The sequence below is a fragment of the Amia ocellicauda genome, chromosome 20, assembly GCF_036373705.1.
Source record: "Amia ocellicauda isolate fAmiCal2 chromosome 20, fAmiCal2.hap1, whole genome shotgun sequence".
Taxonomy (NCBI): domain Eukaryota; kingdom Metazoa; phylum Chordata; class Actinopteri; order Amiiformes; family Amiidae; genus Amia; species Amia ocellicauda.
The window spans coordinates 12763278-12779592 of NC_089869.1; the positions used below are offsets into that span (position 1 = coordinate 12763278).

At 37.6% G+C, this 16315-nt stretch overlaps 1 protein-coding gene and 1 long non-coding RNA gene across 2 annotated transcripts; one reads left to right on the forward strand and one right to left on the reverse strand.

Annotated features, from left to right (window-relative positions):
* The first annotated feature begins 233 nt into the window (after positions 1–233).
* On the forward strand, positions 234–15797 carry LOC136715935 (uncharacterized). Its single transcript, XR_010805103.1, has 3 exons — positions 234–319; positions 12984–13051; positions 15216–15797. It is a non-coding gene; the product is annotated as an uncharacterized LOC136715935 (long non-coding RNA).
* On the reverse strand, positions 1922–10864 carry kcnk18 (potassium channel, subfamily K, member 18). Its single transcript, XM_066693349.1, has 3 exons — positions 10371–10864; positions 9958–10104; positions 1922–3969 (listed from the first exon to the last, which is right to left on the reverse strand). The coding sequence occupies exons 1-3, from the start codon at positions 10651–10653 to the stop codon at positions 3140–3142; spliced, it is 1260 nt and encodes a 419-aa protein (XP_066549446.1). The 5' UTR covers positions 10654–10864; the 3' UTR covers positions 1922–3139.
* Positions 15798–16315: the final 518 nt, after the last annotated feature.

Genomic DNA, 16315 nt, shown 5'->3' on the forward strand with positions numbered 1-16315 from the left:
ATGAACCTCAGAAGTGCTCAAGTGAAGCCTCAAGACTCATGTTTTAACCTTAGTCGTGACAACATGCCAGATAAAGTGACCCGACGTCATGCAAATTAAGGGGAAAGTGGTGATATGATATGCAAATTAGCTCTGCGCACAGCGCTCGTGCGGTTTTGGCGGGAAATCGGTGGCTTCCGTGCGCGAGAATGCGCGAGATGCGGACGTCACGGAGCCCCACGGCTGTCACGTGACTTGTTCCACTCCAGTCTCGGGCTCGTTTAAGTCTGTTACTGACTTTACCAGAGGCTTTTTCACGTCCCTGATGGAGCGGAAAGCCGTGAGTATGAGTTTGATAAAGTTAGGATTAACACGACGTACAGTCCTGAACAGTGCACAACGGTATAGAGAGCAGAATGGAAACAAAACCGCCTTCCGCATTACCAGTAGTATGATACGCCGTTGCTACACACGCAACGTAAATCAGTAACTTACTTTCTCCGTTTCTGACATCTTGACACTCACACTGGCCGGTTATCGTGCACTTTTATAATGCGGTCATTTGAGGATTTGGCGCGGGAATGTGCACGTGAAGCGTGGAAAAGAGAGTTTTAGTCACGCTGACGTCATTTACTCGAGTATAGGCTTGACGCTGTCCTTCTCTGCGCCGTTTTTCCCTTTGTTTTTGGTCACAAACCTGATTTTCCGTTTTTTTCGGGCCACACGTTCATGCGCATCGTTGACGAGGTAAAAACGCACAATAGAACCCCCCCCATTGAAGTGTGTATTGTGAAGTTTAGTCTTACATTGTTGCCATCCAGTGGCTTGTTGCATTAACACAAATACAGACTGCTGCTGTCTTTATCAAGTGACCTTGTAAAAACAACTAATTAATATGTATACAATCCTTATTTCAGTGCCATTTAATACATCTATTCGTATATGAAATTGCCTTTTCTTACTTTTCAGGAACTCCAAGTAGTTTTCCACAATTTTGCATTTATAACATTCAGTACTTTCAGAAAGAGCACATGTTGATAGCCTCAGGATGGTAATCAATTCCTAGTTAATAATTTGGGTAATGTGGACAAGTAAGCAAAGGTTTTGTTTCTCAGATTCTCTCATTTTACACAATCCGCAACCACAGACCTTCGCTTTGCCAGCATACGAACTACACAGAGAGGATAAATAATGTAGTAATTGTGTTATTGCTTTAATACCCTTGTGTTGTGAAGGGTCTCACTTGGTGTGTGTTCAGTACATTGTGCAGGTTGTCTGTAAGGACTGGGCTGCTCTATTGTCCATCACTGTGACTCAGACTCTGTTCCCTCTGGCTTTCTCTCAGCATTTTGACATTTGTCCTCCTAATTCTTTCTCTCTGATTTCCTCTGGTTATTCAGATTGCAGCCCTCTTTGTGTGAATTGGACCTTGCTTTTCAGCATTTTCAGCTGTTTATAGGTTTTGTGTAAAAGCTAGGAAAGCACACTGCCACTTTTTAAACCTCCTGCTACATTTTTTGTAAACTTAGCTATTTGTCTATCTATACATGTGACACATCTGCTGTACCTTTGCAATTCCCAAAAATAACTTTTTGAGATGATGCTCACCATTATAAAGCCATTCTGTGAAACAAAAATAAGATACTTACTGAAATGACCCCAGAAAAAGGTCCATCTCTCTGTATTAATTGACTTCTTACAGACAGGACTGGAACTGCTGATGAAACATCGCCTATTGCAAGGTTCTCACTATGAGTAGGCCTTGAATTAGAAATGGAACATCAGCCTGTGATGTGTTTTGCAGAGAACAATTATAAAAATTACTTTGACCTTACATGTCGGATTGTTTCCATTGCCCAGAGTAAGAAATTAGAAGCAAGTTGTCATATCCATTTTAGATCCACTGTGGTGTGTAGTGAAAAGAACTGCACCATCAAAAAAATATACCTTCACATTTTATTGATACACAACTTCTGATGTGTGAAACAAAACATATCAAAAACTATTTGATGCCTGCAGTTCATAGTAAAGGGAAAGCCACAAGATTACAAATCACAGGTTAAGTTAATGTTTTTTCTTTTATCCTTACATGTATAAATGTACAAGAGGCATGACATGTCAAGCACAGCACTTTTACTTATTATTTTCAAGGTATAGTATTGTTTTCCCTAGGTAGCAAACATCTATATGGTAACGGTCTTGTTTATACTATGTAGTGATTATTAATCACTAATCTGTAAGCCATATCCCTAACTTTCAATTCTAACAGCTACAATTTTAAAAATGAAATTATAAAAAGCCCAAACCCAAAATGTTAGAGACTTAAGGCAACTAACCGTTCTTCAGTAAAATTACCAGTCTTGTTCATTTAAAATGTATTTAATATGATTCTTCACACATCTTGTGTAAGCCATTAACATATGAGACTGCTGCGGAGTATCACAAAACTGAGCTTGTGATTTTACCTGGGTATGGACTTTTTGTGCCCATGGCTTTGTGAGAAAGAAAGGGGTGGACTGACATCCCAGTTCTACAGCAATCCAAAATGAGCAAGGCATCAGTGTGCCTAGCCAGAAGTCACATGACTTGAGAACTGTGTTTTTGGGCTCAACACCTGCTGATTACATTTATCAGATGAGAGAAACACTGACTGGTGTTCATTCCTATTCAGTCACATTTGTAATATCTGTAATCCACATTTTGGAAAACAGTGAAGCTCAACTTTCTTAATCTACATTCATTCTTGATGTACTGTATAGACATGACCCCTGTTTTGGCTTTTATCAGCCATGATTTACAGAGGAGGACAAATTAATAGGTTTCATTGCCATGAAAAATCCAATGCCATACACTTAGGCTTTTGCCCAGAGCTGAAAATAGAATAAATAGGAGAGTTCCAACAGCAGGCAGACGGTATAACAGGCAATACAGCAAGAATAGTATGTGCCCCTGAGTTAAGACAGAATTGATATTTGCAAGCATTATCAGACTATTCATGCACTGACCTGATAAATCCATTTGGATTCTTACTTTAGATTCAAGTTTTCAGAAATACATATTCACCAGGCTGGATTGAACTTCTTCAAAGGTCATAATACTGTTTTTTTTTTTTTTTTTTTGCTACAAAACTAGCAATAAAGGCATCCATGAGGATGTCCAGTTAGTTTTTGGCCTCCACTTCACCCTCCCTCATCTCCTCATACCTCTCCACCATCCCACCGCTAATGCACCTAATAAACCTGCGGTAGCAGCTGACAATCCTGTATTGGCCCAACTTAAAAGCCATTGACATGATGGCCATCCCAATAATGATGAAGAGAGAGGTGAGGAGAAAGAAATTCGGATGGTTAGGAACTATGTCTCCGAAGCCAATGGTGGTCAAGGTGATGAAGCAAAAGTAGAACGCATCGAATGTGTTCCACTCTTTCTCCCACAATGGGAGAGTCAGCGCCCCAAGCAGAATGTAGGCAAACACCACCACCAAGATGGCAGTTATGGGAACGTTGAATTTGTCCAGCTCCTCGCCTATCCCTGTGAAGTCCCAGATCTTGAAATGTGTGGAAGCCGGCATCTGGTTGAGCTCGGGGCAGGAGCAGCTGCGTTTCAGGGGGCCAAATGAAAGTTTCTCTGTGGAGATGATCTTGTTAAAGATCTCAGCGTTGCGCAGCTGCACAGACCTGCGCTTTACCGAGCCCTGTGTATGGAGCACATGCTTGATGTCCATGGGCTCCCGAATAACCATGTCTGATTCAAAGGTGTAGGTTCCAGGGGTACTTGACTCCGGGGCCTTGTTGTTGCACTTGCGGAAGGTCCAGCGGCAGGATGGGAACCTGCACAGCCGGTACAGGCGGTGGTAGGTCTTTGAAAGAAGCATGGCCAGTAGATCCCCTACATCTGTGATTACCAGAAGCATAAGAGGGATGCCCACCATGGCATACAGAATGCAAACCAATTTTCCATGAAGAGTCACTGGGTAGATTTCACCATAACCTAAAAAAATAACATACATCACAATTTGCATGTTGGCAGCACACTACACATTAGTTAGACTTTTCAATTTCCACAACAGAATTTACCAGTTTCTGCTGAAACCAGAGGAAGAAGAGTTGGCGTTAATCCAAAAGATAAGACATGGGTGGTGACCCAGACAGGGCCAAGATTAAAGGCACTATTACTGTAGATATATTTTTTCTGTTCACAGTCAGTAAATGGATTATTTTTACAGTTGCTTGCTATTCAAAGATAAGGAAAAGGGAAGTTTTCATAACTTAATGAATGGTACTACACAACATACCACTATGTTGAATGTTGAAACATTCATTTTTAATAGTGTCTAGTTTAAAAGCAGGGCAAATCCCAAAATTCACCTTGAATACATTACCATTCTGACTAGTAAGTGGAGAAAATAAAACCCCACTGAGTAGGCACCGTGGTATAAAAAGATGAATGCAGAGCCATGTTGTTTGCTCCTGGGCTTTTTTCTGTGCATAATGTGAAAACCAGGAAATGAACACCGATAATTTTACTTGCATCTAAAACCTGAACATGATCTGGTTTAACCAAGATAAAACTGATGTGTTTAATCAGGTTTGGTTTTCCTCCTTATATTTCATTTTATTGTGTTCTTTCCTACATGATTAATATTGCTTCCTCTACTAATCATGCTAACAAAATCAATAAGAGTGCTACAGGCGATCACAGATTCTGTTCATCTGGCTCCTTGAAACCTGCTATAAAGATCCCAGTGTGATGTAATCCAATTTACAAAACAACAGCCTAATTCAGTAGCCTGGTTTGGTGCAGTTGATGCCTTTTTTTTTTTTTTTTTTTTTTTTTTTTTTTTTTTTAAGGTCTTTTGGTCCGAGCTGAAATAGCTAGTAGAGAGAGAGAAAAGTACATTTCCAAAAAAGTGGTGGGGATAAAATACCTAATCAAATGATTGCATACACAAGGCCTTGAGTATTATTCACTTCCTTTTTGCTTTTGGTGTTTTTTCTATAATGAGAAAAAAATACAGGTAAGATGCATAACAGCAATGCAATGATGTAAGCTGTAATTAGACAAAAGATCTGCACAGGCAAATGCTACAATTTAGCATTTGGACACATATGTAGCAGACAACACTGACACCTGCTGGAGATACTTGTAGCTGTGATACCTGTTGTCATCTATTCCGGTGTTTTTAAATGTTTTTCTACCTGATATTGAAAGAGGAAACAGATTAAATATAAATATTGTGTTCCATAAGCCTTCATAGGGTTGTGTGTAAGTCATTATCAGTGTGCTGGGATATATATGATGGTACTGACTACTGCACTATATGTCAGATTGTCAAAATGGGAAGCTTCTCATTTTCAGATCTTTATTATCAATATTCCCTAGTACCATAATGACTTAATGTAAAGAAGCTTTTTATGGTGGGTTTTCAAACATTGTTTTTAAAGCCAGGAGGACAGGAAATAAAGACTGTAGCATCATTCTGTGTAAAAATATAGTTTAGGAAAAGGTTGAAACTGAGACAAATTGAATTTGGATTTACTACTCTTTGATCATTAGGACAGTTTGCTTTCTTTTATATTACTACCTAAAGCAAAGCTAATACCCAGAGCTTCAGTGTGTTTGATAAGCCTACACCTGGTCTACAGCTGAATTTATTAACCTGTTGATCAGCGAAAGTGATGTTTAAATTTATCTGACAAAGAAACTGAACAAAAGTACATCAAAAAAACAACAAAAAACTTCCCCATGTCAAATTAATGAGGCTCAAACTATATATTCTGTGGTTAAGATTGCTGCAGAGCTGAAACTGTTCATCTGCATTATGGATAGGCAAATTGCGTTAACATTTTTGAAAGGGCTCTCGTAAGTGATTTGTGGCTTTCCTGTTTTGGATACCAAGATATGCAATTAGCCTGTTACTTTGGAGCTTGATGGCTATCATATATCAGTCTCCAGCAGGCTACCTAATATTTTCGTGTAATGCCATTATTTGCCCCTAAGTATTCTGCACGTAGTTATAAAGCAAATACTTTAAATTTAGTCCACAATACAATATTCACTCATTGTGGTGGCTCCAAGTGCAGGTGCTCAACTGTCTTGAGAGCCGCTGGAGTTGGACGTGCAGTCTTCCGGAGCCAAGGGTAACCTGAAAGAGCTGTGACTGCTCTCTGGGTGGCACCAATGCCCTGCTGCTTGCTTACAAAGATAACTGTGTAAAATAAAATAAAAATAAAGAAATGCGTGTATTCTTTTTCATTTGCCACTTTCTCAAGATATAAGCATGATCTATCTGGAGGACATACAAAGTCTTTCTAGAGTCTTTTTTCCTACATAGGTTCAACCTATAGATGATATCCTCATGTCCTTTGATTAATATCTCTTGCAGAATTCATATTTCTTCCATTAATGGTAAAATCACTACAGCTCAGCGATCATCTATTTTTTTCCAATTCAGATTTGCATCTTGTTCAGTCTTTTTTGTGTTGCAGGATCTTTGAAAACCAGACTGCTGTTGAAATTTGGTCCAGGGCTGCAGTTTGCACACTAAGATGTTGTCTTGGTCCAGTGGCTTCAATCCCCTTACCTGTCTTTATATGGAACTACTCCAACACATTTAAAATTAGCTACTGTTACCTGAATTGTCTTATTCTAGTAAAAATCCAATGCCATACACTTAGGCTTTTGCCCAGAGCTGAAAATAGAATACATAGGAGAGTTTTTTTTTCCATTTTAAACTTAAGACTAGTTATTTGTACTGTGGCTGAGGCTGAGGCTGTCATTAGCTTCTGAAGTACTTTGAAGTATTTGGACATACTACAATACTTTGAAAATTGTATTTGTAAACTATCCTTAATACAAATTCTTAATGTTTGCTGAACTACTTTGATAATGTCATTTTGTTGCAACTCTTCCATTAATTTGCAATTCAACCAAGGTCTGGTTAAACCGTAATCAGCAAAACATCAGTTTATAGATTCTAAAAAGCAAAAACAAAGATAATACAAAAGCAGTTAAAAGATCAAATACAGAGGAAAGACAGTCTTAAATAACCCCCAAATGTGTTGTTTAAAGAAACGTTTTTTAATTTGTTTGTACGAGCTGGAACATCTATATGTATATGTCATGTTCAGAATCTGTCATGTTTAAGAAATGTCATTCCTCCTTATAAATAAGATAGAATACAGGGAGCAAAGGAGCAATGAATGTCATTGTTATATAACTGCTTTGTTCTGTTGTTGTTTGCTAGCTGGGTATAGTTTTTGGCATGATCATTGTAATACATTTCAAGAAAGTGAATCACGATGATTGGAACTAATACAACTTTGCTTCTATTTCAAGGCCAGTGTAGCTGTGGTATAATATTTCAGAAAGGAAAAACACAAAATGGTATGCTGAGATGCAGTGCTGGTTTTCTTGGAAAATGCATCTAGTTAAGAAGCTGTTAATCGTGGGCCATTTTTAGTGATACTGACTTATTTATATTCCCACTGATGTGGATGGTAGAAAGAAAGCCCTTTCCTTCTAATTTCTTGCAGATGTTTGTAGTTAGCATGGTAACTAATAGTAACTGACTAACAAAGCACTTAAAATATTTTTTAAGCTTTTGTGAGGCATAATCAGCAATATTTCTGACTCCTCCAAGATACAGATGCCTGCCAGAATCAAAAGGAAACTGAAAATGATCCAACAGCCCAGGCCACCCAAAATCAGTGCAATTTGGCAATAAATAACATAAATCGAAGCAGCTTGTAGATTATTGAAGATGCCTCAAACAGCTCATGCTTCTACTATGTCACCATTTATACATAATCACAAAAAGGCCAGGATACCCGTCATTGACCACATAAAACATAAAATGTGCTCAGCAAACTGGAGCACAGAAAGGGGGGTAAGACTGATTCTGCTGGATATCTGTTCTTCTCTACCAATAAAGGTGTCTTGTAAATTAAGCAGTTGCTTCAAAATGTTTGAGACTTGACTTGTCACGTCACCCAAAGCCAGCAGGTAATGGTACAAAGTTTTTTTTCTATTTTATTTTTTCTTCTTGGGAACCTAGCCCTGATATGAATCTGATTAAACACCTCGATCAGCAACTGTAAAAGCACATCCACCACCCATCCCTTATCTGTTGCAGCTGAAATTGAAAAACTGCCCAAACTCTGGCAGCACCGTGGAGTAGTGGTTAGGGCTCTGGACTCATGACTGGAAGGTTCAAATCCTGGGTGGGGCAGTGCTGTTGTACCCTTGAGCAAGGTGCTTCACTTAGATTGCTCCAGTAAAATGCCCAGCCCTGGATAAGAGCGTCAGCTAAATGACAAAAATAATAATAATAATAATAACTAGTGTGATAATTAATAAATCATAAGACAACTTATTGATTTTAAATTAGTTAACCCTTTTCTAAAACGTATGCATATGTTGTTCATTGGAGATCACACCTTTAACCTTGAATTTAATTATTTAGACGTATATCAAGTGTATCTGTAATCGATTTCAGTACTTTAGTACTAGTCAGAATGCTTAGTTTCTGACTGATATTGAACCGGATTGACTGTAACATTCTTAGAATACCATAGAACTATAAGTTTATTGGAAACCTACACAATGAACTGGAAGTAATTACATTTTACTCCGCAGATGCTCCCTTACCGATCTTACAACCCAATGTTTGCAAAATAAATGTAAGTAAACTTCTGCTTAATTAGCACATCAGTTGAAGGTAATTTTTTCTACTGTTTTGTACTTGTTAGAGCTCATGTTTTGCAAGCCAAACTTATCTTGATGTAGTCTGTTCTTGTATTTCCTGTGTTTTCTAACGCTTTGGAAAATGTTTCTGTTGACAAATAGAGTCGCACTGGGTAAGGGCATCTGCTAATCTGCTAACAAACAGCCTACATAAAAATACCTAGTGGTAATCTGTAACAGCTATCGATATTTACTGAAACACTGTATCGATATACTTTTCTAATCATATATTGAAATAATTGTATTAGCTTTGCTACTCCATACAACATCCATTTTACAAATATTTTGCTTTTTAAATAACCCAGCAACATGTAAAGTTTGCTGTTTGCCTATTTTCCCACTTTAACGCAAATAAATCTGTGGCTTCAGCAGTGCCATGGGTTTTCTTTTGTTGACAGTCAGTCGGGGTGCACTGGAGGGCACATAGCCCCTTCACACTTTCCCAAGGTACTGGGACACGCCTTAAGATGGCGACCCTAGTGCATCCGCCCCCCAAGGGAAGGTAGCGAGGGAGGCAGGGGAGCGGTCCGGGACACAGCCCGGTGGGATCACTTGAGCACATGTGCGCTTTAGTGCTACTGTCGTTTTTAATAGAATTCAATCTGTTCTGATTTGCATTCTGGTTACATCGGTTTAGTTTTTGTCAGTAGCAATATGATCTCAAAAACTGTATATACTTTTGTTTGTTGAAAATGTAGCTGTATTATTGTTCGAGACACTCACTCACCCGTCTCTGCAACCTTTAAGTTTACATCCATGCATTGTACCTCAGACAGATGTGTACTTTTGATATACATTTCTATCTCTTATTTTGTCATGAATCAAATGGTACCCTAAGGACCAGCGAGCATCAAATGCGTAAAGTTATTTTTGGTCTACGAGTTATTTTTTGGTCCACACCCCCTCTATGTTATATATAGATTACAAATAACCATCTATAATGCCTACTTTACATCATGCTTTAATTATGTTAACCGAAACGCATGCTCAAGTTATCTTATTTTCAGCAGCAGTCTTCTTTGTAATAAGATCTGTGCCTCTACCTGAGGGGAAAAAACATCTAGTAATGACTAATTTAATTATTAGCCTGTATATATCGTATCAACGTAGTGATCCCTCCCATGCAGTTTACCTGGTTGTACAGTTGGGTGGTGATATAAATAGAGGAAATGTAATCAAAGACGGCAGGATGTATAGCCTGAGCTGTACATGTGGTCTGTAGGAGCCACTTACCTACTGTTGTGAACACAGTGCAACAAAAGAACAAGGCGCCCATGAAAGACCATCTCTCCGGGCGCTGCAGCCAGATCGCCTTAAAGTTTTTGGAAATCACAGATTTCATCGCGACCAGCAAACTTTGCTGATCATCACTTCCATTTCCTGGAAAAACAAGTTCAGATTAATTTTAGTATTCGTCCAATAACTTTACGTTTCTTGAAATAGTGCTGCTGCCAGATGCTCGATTGCGTCTGCTACATACAGAGCTTTCTGCGTCTTCCCATCAAGCAGTCAATTACACGAACATGAAACTGATCAATAACACTATACAAAACAAAATATAAACCATTGCTTAAGTTTAACAAGGCACCACTGTTACACAATACTGTGCATGCATAACTAGACAAGTTACCGAAATAAATAAGTACCCGTATGCTGATTCACTGTTCTCACTAGTTTGCACAAGAATATGTCATAGTTATCCCTCGTTGAGTTGCACAGGTTCGTGGCGTTGGATGAGATCCAGGAGTTCGTTGAGTTAGTTATCATCGGCCTTTGGTTGCCCTCGATGTGTCTAAATAACAAAGCACCAAAGGCAGCGTATGCCACCAGCGACAAGATGAGGCAGGAGTGCGGAAATATAGTCCATAACACGAAAGCGCATCTGGACTTCAATGCCGATGTGCGTCCTTCCTCAAGTTCAACAGACATGTTCTCAGCAGACAGCAGCACGTCTAATGCAGCGCAGAGCCGGACAGACGTCTTTCCATTTCAGCCGGGAAAAAGCAATGAATGGAAGTTCTCCAGAACAGCTGGAGTGCAAGTGAACCACACCATGCTTCCGCTTTACATAAAGCCCTGGCTTGCAGTCCCCTGAGGAGAAGGCAATTGATTCAAACTAATCACCCTTTCCCATAGTCTCCGCGCCCAGACAGCACAGGCCCCGCCACGGTAAGATGCCCTGGAAATGGCTTTGATTGATTTGATTTATTACGGATGGATAAGTCATAAGCATGTCGGCTTCGAATATATATATATATATATATATATATATATATATATATATATATATATATATATATATATATATAAACTACTTTGAAGTTGAATATGGAGATACCAACAACGGCCTGCTAGTTAATATTCAGGTACATTTTGCGGCCATTCGATCTTTTCTATATCAGATGCTTCGCACTTTTCTAAAACGATACGTAGTGCAACTTTTCTGCGATGATAATGTGGTGGTCATGTCATGCTGCACATTTTGAGACTCACTTTAAATATCTGATTCTTCTAAAGCAAACGTTCAGAGTATCATTTTAATTATATGTAGCCTATTGGTAGTGGTAGTTGCAAACCGAGCACTTTTATTGTGGCTCACTGACTAGCTTTATTTTTCTTTTTCTGCTTGCTGTAGTATTTGGTAATTATCCAGTGAAATATGACCAAGATACTCTTTTGAAAAGTGGGGCGAGTGTGCTCTTTTTCCATATGATAAAACACCTTATGCATTTCAAATATATACATTAGTACACACATGCAGAGGGGCTAATACTAGCTACTGTCAAACCAACAACTTTTAATCCTTTGTGTTCTTGTATGTAGCTTAGGCAGTGTGTGTTAAACGGATTGTTTACTGAGGTCCATATCCACAGTATATATGACAGTGCAGGGCAAGGTTGTATTACATTTCCATCTTTGAGCATCATCTTTAAAGGATACAGGCAGTCTCAGTGTGCTGCACATTTGATGTTGAGTCCCCTTACACTATTACATTTGATTAATCTTATGAATAATCGAATTCACCCAACAATGTTTTTCAGAAATGTATTGATTATTGTCATACAGTATTGAAATGAAAACAAGTGTAAAGACATCTCTGATCTTAAAAATCAGCCCTAATTCTGTCATATTTTTTATTTTTTTTTACCACTGTGGAGATTAAATTTATGATAAATGGTTGCAATTCAATAGGGAGTCAAATTGGCCTGGAAGGGATTACTTGTTGTTGCTGTGACTCACCATGTTAGAAGTGCTCCCTTTACTTTTATTTTAATGTCAGAATACTTTTTTAAAGCCTTATTAATGTATAACATTACTAGAGCAGATCGATATCTATGAACTGTGATGTGGTGTTAAACAAACAAAAAAATCTGTGTGAATACATGTATTGGAAATCAAACCATGTAGTTCCATTTAACTAATAAAAAAAAACATCACATGAAAAGACTTTTAAGGGAGCCTGATAATTGTAGGTGAAATAAGTTATTAAGCATCACAACCAGAAAACAAATGTTATCTACATAAAGAGTAGTATTTCAAGGAAGGTGTATTTGTCCGATTTTACCGGCCACCTATTTTGTGTGATAGGTTACAATTTAAATACCAAGTAATGTCATAAAGGGTTTTCCGTTTTAGTTAACTTGAGTCGTGTATTTGAAATAAACAAATGAAGCACTGCGGAGTGAGACCGAGCTTACTCAGTTACACAAAATATGTGAAGCCACTGCTGACCAGCTTCAAATTAAACCAATTCTAAAGCAGCACTGCCCTCCAAGTATTATAGGTTTCCACATTCAATTATTTTATTTGGCAAAGGCCCAAACATTCATTAAGGCTTTCAAGACCTGGTTTGATGGATTGTGGAAACTAAAGAGCTGTGGCTGGTTGCTGATATAAGCAACCTCAGCTCCTTAGTGTCTACCCTCTGCATTTTGCAACCAGAGAGAGACGTGCTTTCTCAGAAGTCAACGCTTACTAGAAACCTTGTTAAAAGGAAACCATCATTTTTCAGTTGCTTAGTTCACAGATAAGCATTTCTGGGTCACTGCTGTTTATTGGTAGGTTTATCTGATTGTTGGTCATAGAGCAGTACTTTTACCAACCTTGGTTCACTTGGTATTTTGCTCCCAATCATTGTATTTATGCTTCTGGAACAATAATGTACCTTTGTCTGTTTTTTAATTTTTAAGTGTTGATAAACTACACCACCAAAACTGCTGTATTATAACTAATATTGCTTAATATCATCTCCCCTATAGCTGAAGAGCTTGGCACTTTGGGTGACTGAAGGTATTGCTGATTAAATTATCCCCCACCAATCATACAGGTAGGTACAGAAACACCTTTGTATGTGAATTATTTAAGGAATTAATGAGTTTTTAAGAATTGCTGGAGCCAAAGGGTGAATTCACTAGGAACAAAGTACAAAGTGATAACCCATTTCAAATTAAACTCCATTGAAAGTAATGAAATAAGCTTTCGCAATGTACGCTATATACAATAATGATGACGGAAACATAATGTTGATGTTAATAATGTTGACAATTATTAACATTTGTATGACAAACAACTACGCCCACATATCTTTGAACATGAGAGTTCCATTAGGAGAAAATATCTTGGTTACACTTTGATGAATTTGCTCTCACAGTTCCCATTGTTACTTTGCTTACAAAAAAAGCCAATCTCTTTAAGCAAAGCTATTGATTTTAAATAACTGAACAGGGAGATATATTACATCTTCACATTTAAAGACAATATTTAAGAAAACCAAAAGTATAAAATTAGGATTTGGCTTTCAAAACATATTTATTTCAGTGAGTATTAATTTTATATAGATGTATTCTATCAAGTCACTGTGCATTATTTATTGTGTCATATGCATCTCTGAGGTATATGATATTAAATAATGCAACACTGTTGAAGTTAACATATTTGTAATGGCAATTCCATTATAAATTAATGGAAATCATTACAAAAGATTATACTGATTAAAGTGAAAGATCATCTGAGTATTATGATGTCCCTACATTTATATTCAATAAGTAACTGTGAGAAATGTACGAGGAGACCGCAATGCAGACCACAAAGGGTAAATGGAAACCCTCATTTTTTTTTTTTCTTTTCTTTGTGAAGGCTTGGCGGGTCCCTGTGTGGCTAATCTGATAACCAACGCAATTGGAATCTGCTGAATTGTTTTAATTTACCCCTGCTAAATTTGTCTTTTGTCAGCTGTTGTCCCGATTTACCCATTCAAATCTCATTGGTCTTTAGCACAAAAGGAAAGACTATGAGGAATGAGTGAGTTGTGGTAGGGGATCAACGGTGCTTTGAAAGCTGAGCATAGAATGGAAACCTGACTTAATCCAATGATGGAGCTTTAACAGGTGTGATTGCTAACTATGTGGCAGAATTCCATTCGTCATTCAGGCCTTCTCATAACACACGAGGCTTGGTTAATATTCATAAAAGACATCCTCTCTCTGTTATGACTGCCACTGCATGAAACACTTATTTCCAGTACAATTGAAACATTTCTAAATTCACTTAAAACAGCGAGCGGATACTTTAGCAAACACCTCTAAGGTGAGGGAATTGGCTAATTAATTGGTTAATTTATGTTTTGAATAAAACCATAAATATTGGTAGGCTAACTGTCATCTAATAGATGTGTACATCTATTGGTTATTTTCTGGATGTTCCAACAAATAGTTAAATCTATAAATTTACATCTACATTTCAGTATGGTGAGCAGCTGCATGAAAATGCTACTTAGTGAAGGGTGTTCTTTTGCTACCTGTAAGATGCTGTTTGAACTGCATATTATTATTATTATTATTATTATTATTATTATTATTATTATTATTATTATTAATAATAATAATAATAATAATAATATTATCATCACCACCACTATCCGTACTACTGTATGATTAACCCCAATTTCAAAAGAAACAGAACACAGAGGGTTCTGATTAAGTTTACAAATTTAATAGGCTGCATCACAAGTAACAATGCAAGAAGCTAAGAGCTCCTGCATTTTCCCTGAATGCTAGAAGTATAGAATATTTCCCATCAGAATTGCTTAATTTGCCCCTGGGAATCCTGCCAAGTTATCCATAATGTTAAACAGCCAGTCAAAGCATGCTGCACTACTGATGGAGACTGGTAAACAACCATTTCAACAATAATTGTCCTTTTCAAAATAATTCTCCGCAACCTTTGTGACGTTTGTCAACCTAGTGAAAAGATTTTCCTAACATACAGGGACTCCTTACATGGCTAATGTTAACTGAAATGTGGGGTATAGCTGAGACTAAAACAGCATTTCAGCTTCTGTTTTTTGTGTATCATTCATAAACACTGGGGAAAATCAGTGTCTAATTGTATTGATTATTAAAGCATTTTTTGTCTTTGGTTGTGTGTTAGAGTTAGTTCTGATCATGAATCTTGAATGTTCATAACCCTTTCTCCCCCATATTGACTTCCAGCTATCCTGGCTGGTATTCCATCTTCATTTTACTGAGCCTGAAACTGTGCCAAGGGATGCCCCTGTTCCCAGGATTCTGTGTCTTCACAAAAGCAAATGTATGACTACTTGTTGGCACCAGCAAATTTGTGACAACCATAATTCTAAATGATACTCACTGTTACTGAATGATTAAACACATTATTGAAACCTGTCTTGTCTATGAATACTCTACATCAAGTTTCTAGTCACAGTCAAGACTCCTCCTTACCTACTGGCCACTTGCCTCTCTGATCTTCTGAACCCTATATTTCAGTGCACCAAACAAGTTCCTCTGTTTCCATCATTCAAGTATCTCAAGTGCATATTAATAGCCCCTCATTGTAGAACTGTGCCTGTTAATATTAGTGTTAGTTCATTTTTACAGGGCTGTAGTTATCAGTATCTATGCATCACTGTCCCACACTGCTACTTGTTTTAACTTCTGCATCTTGATTGAAAAGCTATAATTAAATGTGACTGATGCACTTTTTTAGACAGTTTGGAAGTGTAGGCTGTAGTCTTGCTAATGTGAGTGTTTTCTGAGTTGACCTCAAACCCTACTTTGCTAACCACTTTTCCTTTTAATGTTGCGTCATCCCTCATAAAGTACTTCCTGATTTTTTAATAAATATTTTATAGGAATGGCTTTTCTTTTTAGAGTGTACAATCTACTATGTGTAAAGGGATTTACTTTAGTTTAAAATACTTTCATTATACAGCTATGGAGATCTTAAAATTCTAGTAAAACATTGTGAAAATATGGTGCAATCTGAAGTGAAAATGGACCTGGAGTAGGGATTGATAAAGTAACCATGGTAAGAAAAATGATCGCAGATGGATGTGCTAAACTGGCATTTCAAAACTAATATTTCCAGCTGTTTGTGTATACAGCCATTCTAGTATAACAAACTTAAAATAATCTGTTAAGGCAGCCTGAACAAGAAATCTGGATCCTCAGTGAAAGCACACTGTACTCCATGACTACAGGACTTGTTTCAGTTTCTTGGTATGGAATACATTAGAAAACCAGCAAGGGCAGGTCTAGTACATACTTGGATACTTGGAAGGCAATTCTCTAAG

Coding starts and splice junctions, on each gene's coding strand:
- kcnk18 (XM_066693349.1), bottom strand. CDS start 10,653: ATGTCTGTTGAACTTGAGGAAGGACGCACATCGGCATTGAAGTCCAGA. Junction 10,105..10,370: donor AACAGTGAATCAGCATACGG/GTACTTATTTAT, acceptor TTGTTTTTCCAG/GAAATGGAAGTGATGATCAG. Junction 3,970..9,957: donor CACTGTGTTCACAACAGTAG/GTAAGTGGCTCC, acceptor TTATTTTTTTAG/GTTATGGTGAAATCTACCCA.